Source organism: Lissotriton helveticus, chromosome 11 (assembly GCF_964261635.1).
Source record: "Lissotriton helveticus chromosome 11, aLisHel1.1, whole genome shotgun sequence".
NCBI classification, from domain to species: Eukaryota; Metazoa; Chordata; class Amphibia; order Caudata; family Salamandridae; genus Lissotriton; species Lissotriton helveticus.
The window spans coordinates 842,469,539-842,494,533 of record NC_136072.1 but is presented as its reverse complement, the minus strand read 5'-3'; the positions used below and the strand labels follow the sequence as shown (position 1 = coordinate 842,494,533).

The window sequence follows — 24,995 nt, the reverse complement described above, 5'->3', positions numbered from 1 at the left end:
AAATTGACAGTGAGGTATTCAGCTGATACACTGAAACACCAGATCAAGTGAGAATACCTAAACATGTCACATAACCAAAATCTTGCCTTATCTTTCAGCAGATGGGGCAACTCTCAGATAACACATTTACACTTCCCATATAGTGGTACGTTTTACTCCGATCACACCAACCTAAATCTCATCTTATGTTTTAGGTGATGCTACAGCTCACAGGCAACACAACAACGTGCCCGATCTAGTGATCCTCCCTACTCAGATCACACCGACATAAATCTTGCCTTATGTTTTAGCTGATTTTGAGGTTCTCAGTCCACATGCTAACACACTGGGTCCAGTAATGCTTCCTTCTCTTATCACAAGGACGAAGCCACATGTTGCCCTTCAATTGATGCTGAAGTTCTCAGCCAGTGCATTCAAGCCAGGATCCTGACGGAACTAAAGTCAACAAGGATATTATTGGCAAAATGTATTCTCCATTGAATACATCTAGCTCACCAATAGTCACAGATTACACGGACTAGTTAACCCAAACCGAACTACCCTACATTCATTCCCCACTTAAGTCCACTTCAAACTCTTTACCAGAACATCTCAACCCCCATTCAAGTCATCGACCAAATTCTAAATAATTTTTGCATCCCTTTCAAACCTACACAGAGAAATAAATGATCAACTAACAATTATTAGATGCTTCATAGCTTCATCTTAGTTAAATAATGTAAGACAATCGTCACGTCTCCAGGTTTAGCTCGCTATTTGTCAAACAATCCCTATCTGTCCCATGTGAAACCAAAAACTCCATCTAGTACAGTTGGAAGTCCAAAACCCAATCAATGGATTTTCTAGCTCCTTCCTAGCCCTCCATTCTCATGCTTCTATTCCATCCTACTTTGATCTATTAACTAGAAGGGTGAAGTTGGAATACCACATTAAAATAAAAATCCAATTAGTACAACAGGAGATATGCAATAATTGAAGATTTAGGTAAAAAAGTGTGCTTAAAAGCACAAAGAGGCAACTGTGGTTATCTGCTTGTGCCAGAACGGGACGAAATCACAAGATCTGGTAGACCGTGATGTAGCGCGGGCTGGATAAAAGGAGCAAGTAAGGCCCGCTGAACAAAGTACCTTAAATCTTTGTTGTGGAGCGCTGTGAGGTCCTGCATTGAGGTCGTGCAGCTGCAGTTCTGAGGAGCTGCAGGACTGCAATGTGTGGTCCTGCATGTAGGATGCAGCATGCAGTAGTGGGTCTGAGGACCTGCAGGGCTGCAATGCGATGTCCTGCGGTGAGGGTGTGTTTTGCAGCAGGAGTTCTGATGCGGAGCTGCGAGGCGATGCATCAAACTGTGTCAGTTCTACGAGAACCACAGCTGGGCTGCCAGAGCACCTTCAGGCCCTCTTCCAAGGGTCCAGGACCCAGGTGGCACCTCTTGGGGGACAGAACTCTCAGCTGGCAGATTCCAGGTGCAGGGTTCTGGGTTGTTGGAGCCTTTTCTGTCCCTAAGGCTTTTATCACGAGGCAAGACAGCTATCCCTTGGAGTCACCCTGGTGGTTCTAGGTTCAAGATGCAGGTCCAGTCCTTCGCCTCACCAGATGTGCACTGAAGAGTTGGGCCTGAGGGTCCTATATTTATATCTAGTGCCAGCTTTGAAGTAGGAGAAGTTTCTGGAGTTTCTGCCTATAGAGGTGTCTGGAATTTCCTTCCTCCCTGTCCTGGCCCTCGCTTGTCTGGGGGCACAAAAGACTAGTGTGAAATCCTTTGTGAGTGTGTTCAAGCAGTGTCTTAGTGATGTACATGATGATAGGGGACAGCTCCTCCCCCTCATTCTTATAAAGATGGCCCATCCTGCCAATATCTATTCCCTTTTTGTCTCACTTTCTGGGAGTAATACACAAAGATCAACCACCAGCTGCACATAGTCATGCGACTCATGATGATTGGGACAAGAAGATGTGAGCTTTCTAAAAGTGGCATCTCTAGAACTGAGATTCAAAATCCAACTATACCTTTAAAGAGGGCTTTAAATTACAATTCTTTAGAGACCAAACTCAACATTCCTACCTGCTCCCAATTGAAAGTTATCACTTATTAAATGTAATAAGGTAAACCAAAGTAATCCTATGTGAGAGGTATGCCTTGCAGTAATGAAAACAAATTCAAGATAAAAGTTTTTGACTACCAGGATATGGTAAAAGTAAAGATACATTTCCAACTTTTCAAATACACTACACCCTGCCCTATGTCTGTTTAGGGCCTTCCATGTTTAAGGGAGACAGCACAAGCACTTTGGCACTGGTTAGCAGTGGTAAAGTATCCGGAGTCCTAAGGTCAACAAAAACAGAAGGATTGAAGGCAAAACAGTGGGGGGAAACCATGCCAAAGATATCACGTTCAACAGCCACTATACAGACAACTAATCTCTCCAACATAGAAACAATCATATACCGCTAACAAGAAGTACTTTCACTGAATCAAAACATTCACCTACTAATAATCTCAACCGCAGAAAGTACCTGACACTTCAGACACCTATGACTACTAAAGTTCCACACCACCTCAAAGAAGCCGGTATTGACTGCTGCTCAGCCATGCTTACCACATTGGTTTACATGATGATTCTGAAGTACAATCTCGACCTGCTAGTTTTAATTGCAACTCAATTTATCTCTTTCTCCGATTCCACTATTGGACTGTTTCTCTATTAGGAGCCTTGACAGAAAAGGGAAGAAAGGGCAAGGCAGTGAGTGCTGTATATGTATCCCCACTTCATTCTACTCTAACTGCCAGTACCTAACAGTGGACATCCAGCTAACTTTCTCAGTCTTAACTATCCCTCAGTGTAATTCACTATTCTCTGTCGCCCAGTAGTAGTACACATTTGGGGATCTATGTCTTAATCATATGTCAAAAAATCTCTTGTCATCCAACTCCAATATTTTCATGAAAGTGTTCAATCTCACGGTGTAATTACAGAATGGATCAGGTGTCACAAGTCCTAAACAATTGTTGAAGCTGAATGATCTTGCTCAAATCTCTTCATATATCACTCACACAATCAGCAGAAATCTGGGCTTCGTCTTAGCAAACAAAGTTTCTGTCCGTTTTCAAAATCCCTTGATGTTGAGTGGTCTGATCAGAAATATATTCCTTTCCCAATCAAATTTGATTTTCTTATGTCAAAGAAGGAGGTAGCTGGCCAAGAGGTATTACTGTCTCTGGTGCGGCTCAGAAATAACCTTAAAATTAAACCCTCAGCTTAAAATAGGCCTGTCTTAACCTCACACTAGTTGGGCTCAGCTCTTGACTCCATAGCCTCTCATACAAAGAGAAGGAAGCAAACTAAATGCTCCGCCCTGCCCTGAAAAACAAACACCCAGCGGGAAAGCATCAGGAGACTAGAATGGAAATGGTTAAAAAACTCTTCTTCGATCATATTTGCTCTTTTTGACAGAGAAGTAGATCATAGAAAAATAAATATATAAGGCTGAATCAGTATTTTTCAAGACTTAGATTATCCAGGCCAAAAACAAAGCTCAGATTCATACAGCACTCGGTCAAACACTTACCTCCAGTTGATGGTTAAAACATGTTGGCAGAATTCCTCATTGATAAAATCCGATACATTTGACTAGACATTGACAAGTTCCAGGTTAAAGCATTGATGACTGAAATCAAGCGATAAGTGGAGTGCTGTGGAGTGCTTGTATGTAACCTTTTGCATCTTTGAAAAAATTGACTTCAGAAAAGCAATAGCAAACACTAAGACTTTATCATACGAAAAAGACTCAAATCTTCATCTTTAACCTAAACCAAATATTGCTCAACTGGAAGAGTCCCGTTCTTCATATTGATATGAATTAATCCAATTAACAGAGCAGTGTGCCTGACTCTCAAAAACAGGCAATGTAAAGACCTTCCTCAAAATACCTGACAGAGCCACTTTTTCTAGTAAAAATGAAAAATTCTGGGGATTTATCCCAGAGAAGAACATATTCTCAGTTGTGCATGCCTTCATTCAGGATGTAAGCTAAATAAAATCTTTCATCTCTAAACAACACCTAAAATATGTTGTGCACGTGATGATTCTTAACAATACTACCTACGGCAATGTCCTTCTGGCTGGCCTTCCTAAATCTAGGCTTGCAACAGTCTTTGTTGGCTGGCACCAGTCGCAATGACCACAGCATCCCAGTGCTAAATGATCACCAATGGCTCCCGCTCAAAGCAAGATGCACCTTCCAATTTGCTTGCATCATGCTTGCCATGATTGCTTGCACAAACTTATGTGATTGGGAGCTGCCATCACTTTTTGAATCGAAAGAGGTCTATGACTAGAAGTTCCTAAAACTATGAAATACAATACCTTAAAACATGCCTTCTCAGAAGCATGCTGCTCGAATTAGAAGAAATCTACTTGTTTCTGATTAGCCTCTACTGCTGCAAACATCTAACATATTACGTGCCTCCTTGTTAAAGTTAGGCACCAATATGCGCTTTCTCCTGTCGCAGCAAGGACACTGCCGGTATATTTAAAGGTTTGTAAAATGACTGGGCTAATTTCTAGATTCACACATTTTTATTGCAGCATGAATCAATCAATCGGGCTTTGGTAAAGCGCAACTACTCACCGTGATGGTCTCAAGGCCCTGGGGGAAGGGGGTGGCTCCGTTGAGTGCTGGGGTCATCCAAAAAGCTAGGTCTTGAGGTCTTTTCTGAACTGTGGAAGTGTGGAAGATTTCAGGATGTGGAGGGGGAGGGTGTTCTAGGCTTTGGCTATGAAGTAGGAAAAGGACTTTCCTCTCGTACTAGTGTTGGTGATACGTGGGACGGTGGCCAGAGAGACCTGGGCTGATCGGAGTTGTCTTTTGGGTGTGTGGAAGAAGAGGTGGCTGTTCAGGTATGTGGGTCTGGTGTTGTGAAGGGACTTGTATGCGTGGGTGAGGAGTTTGAAGGTTATTCTTCTTTCGACTGGAAGCTAGTGGAGATTGCAGAAGTGCTGGGTGATGTGGCTGCGAGGGGGGATGTTGAGGATCAGTCTGTCTGCAGTGTTCTGGACAGTCTGGAGTTTGCGGACGAGTTTCTTGTTAATTCCGGTGTAGAGAGCTTTGACATAGTCCAGTCTGCTGATGATGTGTGTGCGTGACAGTTTTTCTGGTTTTGGTTGGATCCATCTGAAAGTCTTTCAAAGCAATTCAGAGGGTATTGAAACAGGCCGAGGCGACGGTGTTGTTCTGGCGGCTCATTGTGAGCGATGACTCTAGTATGATGCCAAGGATTCGTGCGTGGCCCGTCGGGATTGGGGGATTTCCGAGGGCTCAGGGCGACCAGGAGTAGTTACATGCAGAGGGGTTGGTGCCAAGAATGAGGGCTTCTGTATTTTCTGAGTTGAGCTTCAGCCAGCTGTTCTCCATGCAAATAGCGATGGCTTTCATCCCTTCTTGGAAGTTGCTTCTGGTGATGTTGGGTTTATTGGTGAGGGAGATGATCAGCTGGGTGTCGTTAGCATAGGAGATGTTGTTGAGCCCGTAGTTCCTGATGATGGTTGCGAGGGGGCCCATGTAGACGCTAGAGAGGGTGGGGCTGAGGGATGAGCCCTGGGGCACTCCACAGTCGGTTGCTGTTGGTTCCAAGTGGTAGGGAGGGAGTCTGACCCGCTGAGTTCTGCAGGTGAGGAAGGAGCGGATCGAGGCGAGCGCCTAGCCGTGGATGCTGGATGGATGTCCATTGCTTGTTCACTGCCATGTTATGTTATGGTCTTGCTCCTGTCTGTATTTAGTAATTACATATTTATTTTTGTAAAGTCTCATGTGTGCCACTGAGGTTGGTCTGCTCTATTAAAAAACAGATAAATAAATAAATGCATGAATAAATAAACGGCAAGTACCTGCGGTTCTAGGAGATGGCAGTCCTTGAGTACAGCAGTGTTGTTGATCCCTCATTTCTGTTTGAAATTCCCGAAGAAAAGCATGATGTATTGATTCATTGACTTTGCTTGGCAGGTCGTGAGGAGAGCTGCACAGCCCCACACTTCCAGCCTTACCGCCATCCTTCAGCCCACCGAGCGCCGTGAGGGGAACGGCCGGGCAGGCAACCACAGCTCCCAGCTCACAGGACTCCATTTCCCAGGTGCCCCTGTGGCAGAGGCGCACCTGGGACGTTGCAGGCTGCGCCCGGAGGCGCCTACAAACACCGGAGCGCCGATAGCTCCGTGGGGGACAAAACTTTGCTTGGCAGCTCGTGAGGAGAGCTGCACAGCCCCACACTTCCAGCCTTACCGCCATCCTTCAGCCCACCGAGCGCCATGAGGGGAATGGCCGGGCAGGCAACCACAGCTCCCAGCTCACAGGACTCCATTTCCCAGGTGCCCCGGTGGCAGAGGCGCACCTGGGACGTTGCAGGCTGCGCCCGGAGGCGCCTACAAACACCGGAGCGCCGATAGCTCCGTGGGGGACAAAACTTTTCTTGGCAGCTCGTGAGGAGAGCTGCACAGCCCCACACTTCCAGCCTTACCGCCATCCTTCAGCCCACCGAGCGCCGTGAGGGGAACGGCCGGGCAGGCAACCACAGCTCCCAGCTCACAGGACTCCATTTCCCAGGTGCCCCGGTGGCAGAGGCGCACCTGGGACGTTGCAGGCTGCGCCCGGAGGCGCCTACAAACACCGAAACGCCTCCTGTCCCGCGGGACAGCGCGCGGGACGTGCCGGGAGAAGCCCGGGACAAGGGCGGGCCCTCTACGGCCCTCAAAGGCCGGATAAGGACGGGACGGGCCACCCCCCTTGGCTGCTACATTGTAGGTCATTAAGAAGGTAAAGACCTTTACTCACCCATCTGTCTCTATATTTATGGTCTTGCTGACATATCGCTGTCCTACATCCCTTTATCATCATGACTTCTAAAGTGGATTACTTAGCCAGCGTACCAGGTACAGACCAAAAGTTCTCTTGGTTAGACGAGTTAAACACCTTATGTCAAACCACCTACGCTATATCAGAAACTCCCCTTCCGCCTAAAAGCGATAATATACAATCGGATAAGGTCACACTCATAGAGTACCCAACTTCATCCAACAAAACTTGCAGTCTGAACAATCCAGGTAATCATACACCGTGCCCAAGCTCACTCACTGTTAACTCCCCAATGATTTCATCGACTGTTGAGCTCCCACATGCCTTAACCCCCCCTCCACACCTGCATATACTTCCGCTCATTGAACAACTGCTTAGTTCTCTGATAGCCCCGTTGTTGGAAAAAATTAACCTGTTAGGGGAGAGGCTCATTGGAATAGAGTCAGCCATCAAGTCAAACCTGTTGGCTGACAAATGCAGTGACACACACAACTGCCTAAAGTCACCTCCCACTCATCAAGGCTCTAAACCATCTCTGCGGGATAGAAGCTGCCAAATACAATTAACTGGCCCTAGTACAGTAGGGCAAAAAGTAACTAAACACCCTCCCAAAGTCCCCTCTCCCCAGTTGACCGCACCTAGAGTAGTTCATAACAAGGCTAACTCTATCCATTTACCACCGGAGGCGGCCCCATACGTGTGCATTCTTGCGGGGGTCCCTACTCTTCCACCTGGAAAAACTGAGAGTCAACATGACTTAGTTAATAAAACCAAATTTTGGCTGTCAAAAAATAGGCCACTGCCTCGTCACTTATATGGAACAATAAGGAGCGTTAGGAGGGTGGACTGGCTGGGTTCCCTTCCTAAGGATATTCCTGGGGACCTGGTACTCGTGAGATTTAGAGCCAGAAACATTGTCCCTTACCTGATAACCTGGCCGCCTCAAGAGAGAGACGGCCCAATATCTATATGGGACTTATATGACTTTTATCCCTCAATTCCTTGTTTTCCCCTTTTTCAGAAATCACACCTTACATGGTCGAACTCATAAAATACATCAGGACCTTCCTGGGAAACACTTGGACTTGTAATAACTAACTTTAACCCCTATGTTACCATCTGTATTTGGTTGTTTGTAATGCTGTATATACTGATGACATTCTTAAATGCTCCTTATTTTTGCTTATTGTATTTTTTAGCTGACAAATTGAGGGTTTTAGATTGTACTGGTATGTTCCTTAAAATTATTGATATTTTTTAATTTATTCCTATGTATGCTTATATGATATTTCTTTTTGAATATCGAATAAAGCTTATTTTGACTTTTTTTTTACTTTTGAGTTGTATTTTGAACATTTGCAGAAGGGACTGTGAAAGTAAAACATAGTTATCTTTAAAACAAAATCAAACAAGCAACCTCTAAAAAAATGTAGAAAAAATAAAAATGAGAGAGCAATATTAAATTAAAAAAACAAAAAATGCACAGGTGTCCAGGCAATGTATACCCACATGTGGGGTACACCATGAAGAGGTGCGCTGGCCCGATGCAGAGTAAAGAGGCTGTTTTTATCTGCTTACACTCTATAAAAAAAGCATATATTTAACTCGGAATTTCTCCAAGTTAGATGATGATGATTTCACGATAGTACTGCTCGGAAACAGACAGAGGCAACCCCTGCTCACTGTTTCCTAGCTGTGGTTTCTGAAGTTCATGCATTAGCTCGGATAAATATATTGTACTTTTGACAGTCACACACAAAAAAACACCAGCACACTTTGTTTTAAAGCAGCACTGCTTGAAAAAACACGTACAGACCCTTTAAAATTCCTGCAATTTTATGTTTTTCTTAAATTATGCGTGTAACCCTTTTACCTTACATTTTCAGGAAGCCATATAAATACTATGACAAATTGTCCAGCAGTTTTTTGAGGATGATCAACAAACACTAATAAATGCGACAATGTGTGTGATAGCGCTAAACTTGGAGGTAATTCTGAGTATTACCACATCGGAACATTAACCAGGATGCAGTTCCAGAAGAAGGGATTTAAACTTAAGTAAATATATTCTAATTCCTGCTATGCACCAGTATCTCCCTGCCTTGATGTCTCAATATGTGTTTTAAATTAAATTTCAATAGAACGCGATCACAAAAAACACAAACAGAAGTGTGCATATCTGTGAAAAAAACACAGCCAGAAAGGCCCGTCACCCTGTTCTGTCAGTGGTCCGGCTCAGCGCGTGGCTGGTCTGGTGATGTCACAAACGTGCTGGAATGTCACGGTACAGGCGGGCCGCTGAGGCCGCCTGACGCCTTTCATTTCATTGCTCTGTTTATTTTCTCCCCTCCCTGGGGAAGAAGATGTCTCCCTTTTTCAATGTCGAGCGAAAAGGAGAGCGGGCCCGTTATCACCTTCTGTAAAAGGCGGGGTGGTCAAGGAGACGTCCTAACTAGGTCAGTGTGGAGAGGTTTGATGTTTATTGATGTCTACGCTGTGCATTTATCTCATCACCTTGTTGCCCCAAAAGGGTATTGACCCACTACGTCGCTCCAAATACTGCCTCGACTTCTTACCTGGTGAAAACAGTGATTCCCTTCTCACTGTCCTCTAGCGCCACCATTTGGTATTTGCGTTTTAACTTATCCTTCCCGTTTAAATTTTGCTTTTAGAAGTACGTAGGCCCACCGCCTTCGTTTATATCATTTATTTTCTCCATTTAAATATGCACTAGCTACCTATCCCCACCCTCTCCCAACATTCTGTGGGCTCACTATTCCATAATATTCTGATTTCCAAATGTAGTTTACTGTTATGTTTATAAAGGGCAGTGTCGGACTGGCCTATCGGGCTATCTGGCATTGCAAGAAGAGTTGGTCTGACACATAGTCGCGGCAAGTAGCGGTGCAGGGAGTGCTGCAGCACCCCCACAATATCAAAGCTGGAGTTCAGGAGGAGAATGGGCATTAAAGATGCCTTTATTGTTTGGTTTTATCTTGCAGTAGTTGATTTTAGTTGAGAGACAGATGGCTAATGTCAAGCTATGACTTCTGACAAATTGCTGCTTATGTTTTTAACATGGCATTGTTTACTTTTCTTACTCTGACTGCAGTGAGAGGATTTTTTTTATAATCATATTTTATTGGTTTTAATAGAAACAAGTACAGCGATAATGCATAGGAACTTCACGTCCTCACTACCCCTGCCCCTTCAACTCTCTCCCAGAGAACCCCCCCCCCTCATTCGCTCGCATTACAGAGTGGGTGGCCTAAAACATTCACCAGTCCGTAGAATTTCACCCCCCTTGCCCCCCTCATATACTTTGATGATTCTGGGGAAAGCCTCTGGCCAGAAGAGTGAGATTATTTTTATGGTCTGGTCTGACAGCGCAGCATTTGCCAGCCAATTATGTAAGCACTGCTAGAGAGGGGTTTTGGCTGCACCCACATGTTGGGAGTAAGGAGTCAGTTTGATGGGTCAGAAGGTGCGTGCTTCCACGAAAAACTGCTTGCCCTCCTCACAGCTATGAACATTTGTCATTGTGATGCTATTAAAGTGCCTCAGAGAACTAGATCCTTTATGGTGTTTTTCCCTGGCAATTATTAACCAACAAGGATTTTTAGGTCTGGCTTGAGATTGCATTCATAAGCCAGACCTATTGGCTTTGCCGGTGCTTGTTTGAAAGGAAACTATGCCACAATCTTGTAGGCCTACAAGGAGTTTGGAAGAAAAAGCTGCTGCCTTCCTATTTCTCAGATGTTTGATAGCTTGCATTATTTCTTCTTTAGCTGGTCTGCTGCAGTCAATTGGCAAGTTCTGTCAGCTGGCTGTATGTCTTGTGTAAACTGCTAGTTATGATGGGATAAAATCTCATCTAGTTGCGCACAGTTCACCTGGTGTAATACTATACCTTAAGCAATTATACAATATCAACTCAGTATACTGTAGTCAATCAGTTATTTAATTTCATAAACTGATTCTCTTTTGATCAATCACTAAATAATGCATTCCATAATCTTGATACAATCATGATTTAACAATTTATCACACTATTTTTACTTGTACAATATATTCTGTAGCAACATTTCATAATCATTTTATAACCAATTGTAATTCATAACATTTCACCTTTTTATATTCATGCCCAATGCATTTCGGCACCCAATAGTGCCTTCATCAGGGGCTGATCTCTCGATATTGTTTATGTGCTCAGTCAGCCTATGCTTTTTGGGACTTGATATTCTTAACTGGATTGGTTATGACGACCTCTAAAGTAGTTGCTCTTTCCCTGTGTTAAACGCCGTCAATATTCTGAACCGAATGCTCGAACCAAATCCTGCCAGTGTGTAAACTGCGGCATGGGCTGTTTCAGCAGGTCTTCAAAGTTTTTCACCCATTTTTGTTGTTGGTCTTCGTTACCCATAATTGGCTTCCTAGCTTCGTGTCTTTAACGGGTCTTTCTGGCTTCCTGAATCTGATGGAGAGTTTCCTTGTTATATCGTAGAGTTCTTTGAAGTTTCTATGGCTTGCTGCTTCCTGGGCTTCTGTGGCAAGACCGCTGATGAATCTTCAGTGGTCTGATCTTAAGCTTCTTTTGCTTGCTTATTGGTTTTGGTGTATTTGCCTTGAGCTTTCGCTTTTTCTGCTCTTGTTCAGCTGGTGTTGGCTGCAGCTTTCTTTTCCTTTCGTACTTGAATTTTGCACAGAGTCTCGTGAAGATCCATTCTTTATGCTGGTGTTTCTTGGGACCCAGTACTACCTGGCAGGCTGATGTCACAGTTTCTTTGATCCTCTCCCAATTGCTTTCTACTGGGTCTCTGTCTTCCTCTAATTCTCGCAGGACTTGAATCTTGTTACTGAGGGTGACTGAGTATTCACGCCATTTCTGTGCATCTTTGAGGTGGGTGGTGTTATATTGCTGGTGTTGTTTTGAAGGCTCCCTCCATGCTTTTTTCACCTTAAGCATTAGGCTGGTCATGACAAGGTGATAGTCTGACACCATGTCTGCTCCTCTCATCACTCTCACAACGTGCAGGGACCTTCAGAACTTCTTGGCAATGCAGATATGGTCAATCTGATTTTCTGCTGAATAGTTTGGTGACACACACATTGCCTTGAGTATTCTTTTGTGTGACAATACACTACCACCTATCATCAGACTATTTAAGGCACAGAGATCTGTGAGTCTTTCACCATTCTCATCAATCTCGCTAAGGCCATGGTCTCAGGACTGCCAGATTGAAACACTACTGACCTTCTTAGCTGTCCAGCGGGGATGATGAGAAACTAGTTCCTCTATTCCCTTCTACATTGCCTCCCAAAGAGTGCTTTGTAATCACTGCTTTTCAAGCGAACGCACCGGGGAAAAGGGGAATTGGAGAAAATAATAAAGACTGTGGAGTGTTTCGAAGAGGCGCTGGTCTGGAAACCCTCTTGGACAGTGTGGACCTCTATAGTGTCAGGGAACCATCGTCCATGCGGGTAGAGCCCTGTGTGCAAGATAGGAGACAACAATGAAGATGACATACACTCTAAGGAAACATCCACAACTCTGCACATCACTCTTTCTCCTGTATACTTGCATTCCCCTCTCTCACAGCACACCATGAACTTGTTGCAGAGATTCTGCTTATTCACAAAACTATGCACAGGAAACCAGGACCTCAGTGAATTGTGGTGTACCAAAAAACTCACCTCAGTACCCAGAACCCCCTATCCGACTAGCATTCTCTCATTAGCTCTCTGTACTACAGCGAAGCTTCCAATGATTAGACAACCCAGAACAAGCGATGTAGGGTACTCTCAGGAATGGTGGGAATCAAGAACACTCCTTCATTTTTATTCTCATACCAGTCCACAACATGAGTAATCAAAGACACAGAAAAGTTTAAAATGTTTTTTTTTAACTACGTGCTCTAAGATGCAGTATTTTGGCTGACATAAGCAGGCATATGATTAGAAATAAACAATCCGATACAAAAGGGGATGATGGACGGAGCGTTTGAACAAATCAAACACTCACCCCCAGTCAACTGATCTGGGTTTAATCCATCACCATTCTTTAGTTCACTCAGCCACCCCAGTTCAGACATGGCTATATGCAAATCAGTCTGACCCTGTGCCTTATGGGAACAGTCCAGCCCGAACTGCCAAGCCATGTCTTCCCTGGACCGGAAACCATTTTTGTCTCTATAGGACTCCTTTTGAGATGTGGTAAATTCTGATCAGCCTACATCGTTTTCTCTATCACAAAGGGTAAGAGAAACTGCCATACCCCTGATGGGGATAGGTTTTTAAAGGTTTGCACCGCGGCTAGTAATTTCACAATTCCTCTCTTGTAGGGTTATTCAATATCCCCTGGGTTGCCTCGTTTATCCCTTGTCCTGATGAAGACTCGCCATCCCCAGGTCCAAATCACCGTTTGGGAATAAGTCGAGTCGAAACGTCGACAATTTCAATATATACACCTAGGACCACTTATTAGCCAACATTGTAGACAGTGCATAATTTAGAACATCTATGTATATGTACTACAAATGGTGCTGATTGCAATTATATGAACTCAGTTGTTGGCCAGGTGTTCAATACGGTGAACTTTGTACCCAGTATTGACTGTAAAATTGTGTAAACTATTTCTTAATCACTACTGTGTAATTCCTTTCCCTTTTTTTCATTTGTTTTCATTTTCTGGATCACATCTTTTCTTTTTGCACGCTCCTGTCTTGGGGCAACCTACGTTTTTTATTGACAAAAATAATGTAAATGAATGAATATAGAGAAATATTAAACTGAAACATATTTTCTTTATCCGTGGTGCAATGTTCTGTTCGAAGATAGAGTCTTTGAGTTATAGATAACATATTGATTATGGTCTCTTGTTTTGAATATCGATACTGTTTTAGATTTGATCTAATGATATAATCAATAGGTTTAGGACCACTGTTTGTTTATAATTATAAGTGTCCAGGTCCATACCTTATGGGCCACCCCATTCATGTAATGGTTACCTTTGTGCAGCATGACTGCGAGGGTTGTCTCTGTCTAAATGTTTTGTCTTAAAGTTTTCTGATAAATATGTTATAACTGGTTACTGAAAATCTTCTTATCAGTCTAACATTTACCAGACTATGTCTGAAAAAGAAACCCTCACATATAGTGAAGACTATATTAATAAACTCTTAGATGAAGAGGGAGGGGGGACTCTCATAGCTGGTAGTTCAGCCCCTGGTGACTTGTCTCTCAATGAAAAAATCTCAAAGTTGGAAAGACTAGAAAAAAAGTTGATAAGAACCAGACTGCATGGCCACACATTGGCCAAATATCTACGTGCGAACGTAATACCCATTGGTTTCCAAGTAAAAAACGAACCTGCAATTTTTCTGGAAAATCCAAAATTCAAGGAGAACTTCAGCTTTGTGTCCAACACATGCTCCAGACACTGGATGGTGTTGGGCTGATGAGGATTATGAATCCGAAACCGGTCCCAGGATGCTTGTTTCCGGTCCAGGGAAGACATGGCTTGGCAGTTCGGGTTGGACTGTTCCCATGAGGCACAGGGTCAGACTGATTTGCATATAGCCATGTCTGAACTGGGGTGGCTGAGTGAACTAAAGAATGGTGATGGATTAAACCCAGATCAGTTGACTGGGGGTGAGTGTTTGATTTGTTCAAGCGCTCCGTCCATCATCCCCTTTTGTATCGCTTAGAAATAAACAATCAGCATTGTTACAATTCCAAAAAACACAAAGGGAGAAATCATGTAACAATGATAGTGGAAACAGGTCATATAGCACCTTGTGAACCACCCCTCCTGCTAGGAACTAGGTTTTATAATAATAGAAGGTCTCTTAGGCTTAAATGGGGAACCCCATACCTCCAAGATCAGCAGAGGTGACTCACATCTCAGGATCAGCAAAGCTCCCTGTCCCCGGGAAGGTTTTTTTCACCAAGTGCTCGAATTATGCATGCAATACAATATTAAAGGCACTAGAATTTCAGTCGGTTGCAGCTGTGTGCGTGTTATGTCTAGAGCGTGGGCCGATCAACCTAAATCACAGCATATATTGTTATTATGACCTTGAAGACTTCTGCACACAGTGTACAGACTAAGGTCGCGGTGTAAGTCTAGGGATGTGAAAAACAGACCGTTCTCATGCGAAGAAAATAAAGCAGTTTAACTTGTAACAGTTACATGTAGTGTTATATGCAAAAGCTGCAAATTGGCAAAATGGCATTTAAACTTCTAATACACTTATGCTACCATAACAATGTGTGCAAGTCGAACCCTGTCTCCACTACACCTTCCCCGGATCGGACCACGAACAAAAAGGGGAAGCAATTTAGGAACGCAGAGTTCAAGTTCGAGTGAGACAGAACCAAGTTCATAATTTGCCAAACTGGATAACTGGAAGTGATAAGTTCAAAATTGTTCGATAAAAAGCAAAAAACGAAGAAGGGGGGTATACTGCCCATCATGGAGATGGAAAAAAAGAGTATATATTTTTTTCAAGTCAGTACGCGTTGAAGATGGACAAGTGCCAATTCAATCCATCAGCGTATAGGCACAGTATGTTGCAACAGCCTCCAAAAGGAAGTCATTGTTATCCTCAGCAAACAATTCAGCCATCCAATTTAATAAGGATAATGAACAGACATGTTCTTCGATAGCCAGAGCCTTTTAGCACCATCAGAGGACAACTTGCCTGTTCTTCGAGATAACTTTTTGCCCAGAAGTCATGGGCTGCTGCACATATATCCCAATTACCTAGAACTCCATGCGCCGCTGCAAAGGCCATAATCCCGATACCAGAACAGTCCAACTCATGGGCCACTTAGGGACTCATCAGTCGATCATAATCTAGAGCAGGAGACGCCGTATTGGTGAGACACAAATCCAAAGCCCAATCAAAACAGCAATCCAGGCAATGGAAAACGGGTTGCACGCAAGTAAAGTACGAAAGTCGGGAGAATAACCCATAGGCTACACTCAAAGTGGCTAGAGGTAGCGTTCCATAATATTCAAGCATCCGGTTGCGAAGTTGGAGCAACCGGAGCAGGCCGTCTTGTGACACAGGTGTTTGGTGCAAGACCGTGATTCCCTCACCTGGGCTAGACACTGCTGGCTACTCCGGGCAACACGCTGCTGGTCCCTCTGATTGTTATGCCCCCATCACCGCTGCTTCTGAAGCCCGCAGCGTGACCGCGGTGTGGCGGACCACAAGCCCCAAGCTGTCCTGTGGCAGGAAGCCGCTCCTGGGATTTTTTGCGCCAGGAGGCGCTTGAAATTGAGCACACCCCCGGTGGAGCAAGTGTTTGGTGCAAGACCGTGATTCCTTCACCTGGGCTAGACTATGCTGGCTACTCCGGGCAACACGCTGCTGGTCCCTCTGATTATTACACCCCCGCCACCGCCCCGCCGCCGCTGCTTCCGAAGCCCGCAGCGTGACCGCGGTGTGGCGGACCACAAGCCCCAAGCTGCCCTGCGGCAGCAAGGCGCTACCGGGATTTTTCGCGCCAGGAGGCGCTTGAAATTGAGCACACCCCCGGTGGAGCGGGTGTTTGGTGCAAGACCGTGATTCCCTCACCTGGGCTAGACTCTGCTGGCTATTCCGGGCAACACGCTGCTGGTCCCTCTGATTGTTATACCCCAGCCACCACTGCTTCCGAAGCCCGCAGCGTGACCGCGGTGTGGCGGACCACAAGCCCCAAGCTGCTCTGCGGCAGGAAGCCGCTCTCGGGATTTTTTGGGCCAGGAGGCGCTTGAAATTGAGCACACCCCCGGTGGAGCGGGTGGTTGGTGCAAGACTGTGATTCCCTCACCTGGGCTAGACTCTGCTGGCTACTCCGGGCAACACGCTGCTGGTCCCTCTGATTGTTACGCCCCCGCCACCGTTGCTTCCGAAGCCCGCAGCGTGACCGCGGTGTGGCGGACCACAAGCCCCAAGCTGCCCTGCGGCAGGAAGCCGCTCCCGGGATTTTTCGCGCCAGGAGGCGCTTGAAATTGAGCCTACCCCCGGTGGAGCGGGTGTTTGGTGCAAGACCGTGATTCCCTCACCTGGGCTAGACTCTGCTGGCTACTCCGGGCAACACGCTGCTGGTCCCTCTGATTGTTATGCCCCAGCCACCGCTGCTTCCGAAGCCCGCAGCGTGACCGCGGTGTGGCGGACCACAAGCCCCAAGCTGCTCTGCGGCAGGAAGCCGCTCTCGGGATTTTTCGCGCCAGGAGGCGTTTGAAATTGAGCACTCCCTCCACATCGCGGGATAGCGCACGGGCAGCACTGGGCGAAGCCCGGGCAAAGGGCGGGCCGTCTGTGGCCGGAGGTGGCCGGGCCGGGCCCCCCCTCTGTCACCCTCGGAGGAACATCATCACCAGCGACATCTGCAAGTAAGGTGCGAGACATTACTTATATTGGCCATTAATATCGACACTTCAGTGCCCAGTGAACAGACTAATTTCTTTAAGGACTAAGACAAGGCCATGGCTAAAGCTTACCCCAAAATGTGTCACGGGGCTGTAGGGGTGGGGACCTTGGATGCCTTCCTGAAACGGACAGAATGTGTTATTGACAAGGAGATCAAACTTGTACAAAGGAGGTTGTCTTTGGATCCATCTTGTCAAACTGCTCTTCCATTACTAATTTCGGAGACATCTGCTTGCCCTGTTGTTCTACCTGTCCCTATGTACTCCCCCCAGGTTCTCAATGGGTCAGTTATGGATAACAGCTTGTCAATTTCATCTGTTCCTTCTCCTGTACCCAGCCTACCCCCTTCACCTCCGGCTACACGTACCAGGCAGCTAAGGGCTATGTCGGCGATTAGCAATAAAGTCACATCGGGGAAAAGAAAAGCTAATAATGCCCCCAAAGGAAGTCGGCAACAAGCCAAACAGCCGAGAAATATTAATTTTACATCTGGGTTGGGTAGACAGGATGACAATGCTCTTCATCAGGTTACTGAGGGCAGGGCTCTAGGAAGTAATGAACGCACAGAGCAAAATGTAGCAAACAATGTGGGGGGGAAAGATGACCGAGTTTATGAGACTTATGGATGAACGACTCAGGTCATTTATTTCTCCTGTAATGGACAAACTAGAGCAAATAGATGGTCGATTAAATGTAATTGAAAAATACTTTAAAGAACAAAAAGGCCCAATGCTTGGGGACAATCGACCCATAGTTCACTCTTTGAGTGCAATTACAACCACAGTAAATGATCTGGTGGATTCTATGTTGACTCCATTACCCCAAGCTGCAGCTCAAGCTGTAGCACCCAGTATACCATCCCCAGCCAGGGGAAAAAGCAAAGCATGGTCCACGGGGCCCAGTGGGGAGATTAAGCCTGCTAGTTCCGACTCCTAGAAAGGAGCTTTCTCTGCACCTTCCGCCGGAGGCATGCCCGTATTCAATTATTCTGGCTAACGTCCCAAAAACCCACGACGGCCGAGAGGAACACTGGACTACATTAAAAAATAAAGCCCTCCACTTCCTAACTAATAAAACAGTGCTAGGCGAGCACTTACACAATAATTTTAAGATGGTGAGAAGGGTATCATGGGTAGGAAAGTCTAAGAAAACAATGGAGGGTGACTCTGTTGTCGTGAGTTTTGGATGCCCTAGACTGGTTGATGACATTCTGAGGCAGGCAGGTTCAGCCAGACTTCACCACGACTATGTTAATGTTCTCCCGCTGGGGTTCTTTTACCCACCTTATAATATTGGAGCTATTAGCAAGGGACTGCCCAGTACTCACACTGTTCCCCTTGCCAGATCTGTAGCATTGAGCAACAGATATGAGGTTTTGAGCTCATTGGATACTAATGATTGATTTGGTGGGGGTAATCCTATGGATCTGGGTACGGCCGGCATAGTTGATGGTAATAGAATGTGTTTACCCTTGGAAATTGGGTTCCAGGGCTACTCACCTTTGAAAGAGATCGACAGTGTTGTATGCATAGGCCCCAGAGATACAAATCTTCCCCAGAGAGAAACAGGCCAAGTGGTAGCTAGAGAAGTCGGGGACCCTGTGGCAGGAGGTTCCCCGGACTCTCTAGATAGTACTATTGACGGTAGTATAACATCTCTGGTCTCATGGAATGTGGCAGGTTTCAAGAGTACGGCGTCATCTATAGACTGGCTGACATTTCTAGATGGGAATGATTTTGTGCTCTTCCAGGAAACTTGGTTGCAAACCACACAGTATAGACCTGGATTCCTTAGCTTCAGCATTTCTGCTATCCCTAGCGATCATGGAAGAGCAAAGGGTGGACTCCTAATATGGGTCAGACAAAACAGCAGATACAAGGCGACCCAATTAGACTCTAATAGTAATGATATTTTGCTGATCCAAATTAGATGCCCAAACTGTAAAGATCTCTTTGTTTTTAATGTGTACTCTAGAGGAATGCAGGGTGGGAAACGGTCTAAAACAATCGATGATCTAGAAACCCTCCTTGAGTTTTATTATACCAAAGGTAATACCATAGTAGAGGGAGATTTCAATTGCTGCTTTGAACCGCTTGATAGTAATGATGTGGACCTCACGTTGGAAGAAGATAGTATATCGAACATCCCCCAGCTGTCGCTTTCGCCGATTAAAAAATGGACAGAGGCTGCTCTACAGCTTAAGGTCCTGTGTGTGGGATTAGGGCTGAGAGCTACTAATGGCAGGCTAGCCTCCGACAAACATGGGGCTTTTACTTTTAATAATGGCTTACGCAAGAGCCGCATTGATTACATACTTACCAATAAAGAAAATTGGTCCAATTTAAAGGACATGGTGGTTGTAGAAAGAGGTGAAAGCGATCATGACCCGCTCTGCCTTGCATTCATTTTTTTTAAACCAATAAGGGAGGAAACCCGACCTGACAGGATAGATATCACCGTAACTAATGATGCGAGGCATATTAGATGGGCGAATTGTTCACTAAGTGTGGCCAAGTCAACAGCAATGAGGGAAATGACAATCCAAGCAACAAGTGATCTCCTAAAATGTATAGAAAAAGATGGGGAAGTGGCAGATTTAAATCCAATCCACACAATTTTTTTTACCAAACTTAGGGACTTTTTTGTAAAAAAAGGGTCTTTCTAAGCCTAATAGGCCCGTTAAAAAGGAAGACCAGTGGTATGGGAAGTCGTGCAGGTCTGCGTATAAAGCCTTGGCCGTGGCAATAAAAACAAAAGATAGGGCCAAAGTTAAAAGCGCTCGTGCACTTTACAAAAGAGCACAATATGACGCTAAATGTGCTTGGGATGAGTAGTACTGGAGGGAACTCTATTCTGCAAGTAGGGAACGCTCAATGTGCACCTTCTGGGACATAGTTAAGTGGGGTAGGGGGACACAAAGGGCCCAACCTATAAATTATGTCTCGCCCGATCTCTGGGTCTCCCACTATGCTACTCAGTTTGCATCCAACAAAGCTCCCATGGTAGTTACTGAGGGTTCCATGTCACACGAAAGGGGAATAGTCCCCATACAGTTTGAGAGAATAGAGGTCAGAAAGGTTTTGAATTGTATCCCTAAGGGTAGAGCACCCGATCTGGACTCCATTCCAGCCGACCTTTTCATGCACGACAAGGAGCTATGGGAACCATATATACAAGCTCTAGCAAATGGTATCGCAAACGGTTCGACCATCCCAATTACCTGGAAGGGTGCGGAGATCATACCGATCTTCAAAAAGGGGGAGCACTCTGATTCAGGAAATTACAGGCCTATTAGCTTGATAGACTGTATCCAGAAGGTGGTGGCAAGGCTTGTTCTGCAGAGAATCCTAGCGTGGATTGAGGAGGAAGATGTGCTGTCACCCCTTCAGGCAGGATTCCGCAGTCATACAAGCACTATAGATCAAGTTTTTAGATTTCTTTTAATTTACTGGCGGGTGGTTGTCTTAGGGGGACGCATGATATTTGCAGCGTTTGTCGATCTTAAATCTGCATTCGACATGGTTCCGCGGGAAAAAATGTGGGTAGCTCTTGCAGAGCAGGGCATGCCACCTAGCATTTTGTCATTCCTAAAAAAATTACACGAAAACAACTTTGCTCAAATTAGATGGAATCGACAGGGTAAAGTTACAGATACATTTCCAATAGAGAGGGGAGTACGCCAAGGGTGCGTACTTGCCCCAACCCTCTTCTCACTATACATCAACAGGGTGATCAGCTATTTCACTAACCAACCGACTGACGCGTCAAAGTTGGATGGAAGTCTGATCCCCTGTTGATGTTGGTTGATGACACTCTTTTGATTTCCAAAACCCAGAAGGGTCTTCAAAGGGCAATTGATGTGTTTGAGGTCTTCTGCAAGGACCATGGACTTGTAGTAAATGTAAGCAAGACCAAGTTTATGGTACTACATAAGCTCAAACATGTTAGAGGTAATGTGGAAATGGGTGGGGTTAGATTAGATCAGACTCAGGTCTTTTCGTACCTGGGCATTACCCTATCAACCAAATTAGATTGGAAACCACACGTTACGCAGTTGGTTACTAAGCATGCCCAGCTCACAGGTGCTTTAATTAAGGAATTCTGCCTTTCCCATACAAGGCCAATAACACCCGTACTGAAAATCTACGATGCCAAAATAGCCTCAGCAGTTTTATATGGGGCTGAATTGTGGGGTTTCAGTAATCTCGGTCATTTGACTAGGTCCCAAAATAAGTTTCTTCGAGGGGTAACGGGCCTCCCGGTATCTACTCTGCTTATTCCCCTTTTCTACGATCTTGGTACTCAGCGTCTGGAGGATAAGGCACACTACAGACCAGTGGCGTACTGGATGAGGTTGTGGGTTACCCCGGAACTTTCTCAGTACGCGAGGGCCTTTCTTGATGTTAGAGAGGCGGATAAGGCCCATAAGATCGAATGGATGAGGGAGGTGAGGATTATCTACTCAGCCATGGGCCTGGCCAGCTTATGGCAGGATCCTATGGCAAATGTTTTTCCACCCCGAAAAACCCTAAGAGAACTTTATTGGAGCTTGGTCGCACTGAAGAGATTTGGTTCCTCCATTGGCCCGTCGTTGACAGCTGATTTTTTGGAACTAAAACACCTACCACAACATTAGGGTTACTGGGATTACATTACTGTCCCGGAGGCTAGAAAGAGATATCATCAGTTTAGGGTGGGAAGCCTACCAACGAATTCTTTTGCTTCTACCTGGAGAGAAGGAATTGCTCCCACCTGTCCTTTCTGTCCCACTCAAAAAGAGACCATTGGGCATATCCTATTAGCATGCCCCGAGTTTAAAGTTCCGAGACGGTCCTGGTTGAAACCTATCTGTATACAACTCAGGATTCAAACAGGCTGTGAGGCCCTGAGAATTCTTAAAACTGATACTACCCAGCCGGTGGTTATTGGAGTGGCTAAGTTTTTACATTGGTCTTGGAGAATTCGCATCAGTAAAATATGCCCAAGATGACTATTTTAACCACCCTCTGTATATACAAATCATGTAGTTCTTTTTAACTTAACAACATTTTTAACTATTGTCTAAAGTGTATTGTGCTGTTTGAATACATTCTACTTTATACTTAATTGATTCTAATTTATATTTTTAGTTTTGTGGGACGGAAGGTTTTGCTGCATATCCCGGAATCTTTTTTTTCTATACTGGAGTTTGTAATTAATTAGTTTACATGTATTACCATATTGTATCATTTTTAATTGTGCTTGAAATTTTGTATAATCATTGTGTATTTTATGATTCATCATCGAAATAAAGACTTTTTGATTGATTGACACAGATTGTGCAGCCATTTCTGAGCAAACAAATCAACAGCAGCACACCGGCAGCCAAGGTGAGAATTAATGGTAACCCGCCGAAGATGCTGGAAAAATTCAAATGAAAAAATGCCGGTATCACACTAAATATTGTTTGGAATGAGGTCACAAGACAGGAGCTCACAACTTTGAAAAAATGCGCCAAGCCAGTTGTTGACGAGGCATTGAATATAGTATGAATTAGAGTGCCAAAATTAAGTGGGAGATCAATATTTAAAAGGGCATGCACCTCAGTGCGGGTGTTTGCCACATGAAGGACAAATGTTTCACGGGAAGAATTAAGGGCGACTTCTCTTTGGGACAATAGAGCCCTTATCCTACTCATCTTGTTGAACTCTGATTTCAAGGTCGGTATGGAAGGCCAGATTGATATGTCGAGTCTCCCATGCGGGGGGCGGGAAAAGCACATTTTTACAGGAAGCTACACGTTGGGAGACGGTTACAATGTATGGAATCCCTGCCAGCATACCACAGCAAGCTTCATTATTTAAAAGTAAATAACTACAGTTAGCTAGTAGCGTGAAAGTTGGTGTTATAGCTGCCACCGGATTACCCTTTAAAATGCAAGCTAAATTCGGGGCTTGCGTGTTACATGAGCTGTGCAATTGTATGTTCTTGCAAACCAGTGAGTGATCAGGTGTAGAAGTGTACTCCTCGCCCTTCAAATAAACTTCTTTACCCTCTCCCAGGCACCTATAAGTGAATGGAAGAGACCAAACATCAGGTAGATATGTGCTGCTGGATGTTTCATATCTGCCTAGGGCATAGTGTTTCATACATGAACTGAATTTAAACAAGGGAAAAGGCAGTGTTATTAACCCATGAATTAGCCATACAGCTGTGTTTGATTCTGCGACCGAAAATGGCAACGGTTCCAATTTTCAATATGTCAAAGTGAATATATAGCATCCTTCATGGACATAAACTGTTGTTTTTCAGTCAAATTAAACCGTAAAAATAGAGAAGAGGTACTCATGTAGTCCCAAGGAACTTACCCAGATTTCAAAATTTGTAAAGTCCAAGCAAACTGCTTTATAGATCATAATTGATTTTGACCATGGTACAAAACAGATACTTCATCCTTTACAATATCAACAACAGATGAAACAATATTGTCTAAAGTGTAAATTCTGGAAGAAAGAGTATTAATGCTATTATCAATGACAGAAAGCACTTTTTCCAAAGTTGCTTCATCAATAGCCCTTAATCTAGAAGCTACTTCAATTTGAGACAATTTCCAAACTTCGTTGTAAATAGCATAAATCCATCTTTTGGACCTGCCTCCTACAGAGCCTTTGACAAAGTCATTCAAATCAACATCGTCAGTCAATTGGGACAAGTGAAGATTAACTGACACTAAAGTGGAATGTTTAAGCCAGTTCTGACATAATTTGCCTACTGAATAGGTAGTAACAGAATGGGTGTTTTCAAAACGCGGGTCCACTCTAACCTATGTATAGCCTGGGGCCAGACCCAGAAAACGATGTTGGCACGAATCTGAAATTTATTGCCATAACCAACCCTGAGGATCCATGCTGGAAAAATGAAAGGAGGTACTTGTGACTAGTGACTGCAATTCATCAAGGGACCTATCGGTGTGATTGTACCATGTAGGGTATGCCCCCAGATCAGGATTCATTGTTTTAGATGTAGCCAATCCAAAGCAAGTAGCTTGTGAAATCGTAGAGTTAAAGAACAACATATGGTTAGGGATGAGACATGCACAATGCAAAGCGTCAGTGCCTTGCACTTGCCAGCTTTTAGAACCCCAAACAGATTTCAGATCAATTGTATCTTTCCACAGTTCATAGCCCCATATAGCTAATTGATCCATAAAGGACTTCAAATACAGTAATTTATTGTGGGTGAGTCTAACTTTGGAAGAGCACTTTGCAGTCATTTTGAAATAAAAGTCTTCAGGATTGGCTTGATTAAAATCAGTAAAATACGTAAATTATTTCAATAGAGTTTTTGAACTGTCTTCAACGGAGCTGAACAAGGTTCCCATTGTGTATAATTAACCACATTTTGAAATGTGTTTGCTTTATGTAGGAAATGATTGCCATAGTGTTGGTAACAGAATAAGTCTGCATAATTTGCAGAGTCTAAGTACAAATCCTCAGCATCAAATGCAGCATAATATTTCAAATCAGAAAAAAGAGCCTCTACGGCCTGGACATCCCAATCATCAGAGTGTATGTTTTGTTTAACCACATCCCCTACTGAAACACGGAGTAGATTGGGGACATTAATAACCTTTGTTGGGCAATGAATTTGAAATTTTACAGCATTCCATACAATCCCATCTAACACAGGTCAGGCAGTGATGTTGACAAAAGTCTGGTCCCTCTTCATGATGTGGGACGAGGAGTGGGG

The 24,995-nt window shown here is 44.5% G+C and overlaps 1 protein-coding gene across 1 annotated transcript in view; it reads left to right on the top strand.

The window, feature by feature from the left end:
- The first annotated feature begins 9,168 nt into the window (after positions 1-9,168).
- Positions 9,169-24,995, top strand: part of C11H5orf52 (chromosome 11 C5orf52 homolog) — a 72,488-nt gene continuing 56,661 nt past the window's right edge. Inside the window, exon 1 of the mRNA XM_078665896.1 lies at positions 9,169-9,302. Within this exon, the coding sequence (XP_078522022.1) occupies positions 9,226-9,302 (77 nt within the window). The 5' untranslated portion in view covers positions 9,169-9,225. The remainder of the gene's footprint in view (positions 9,303-24,995) is intronic.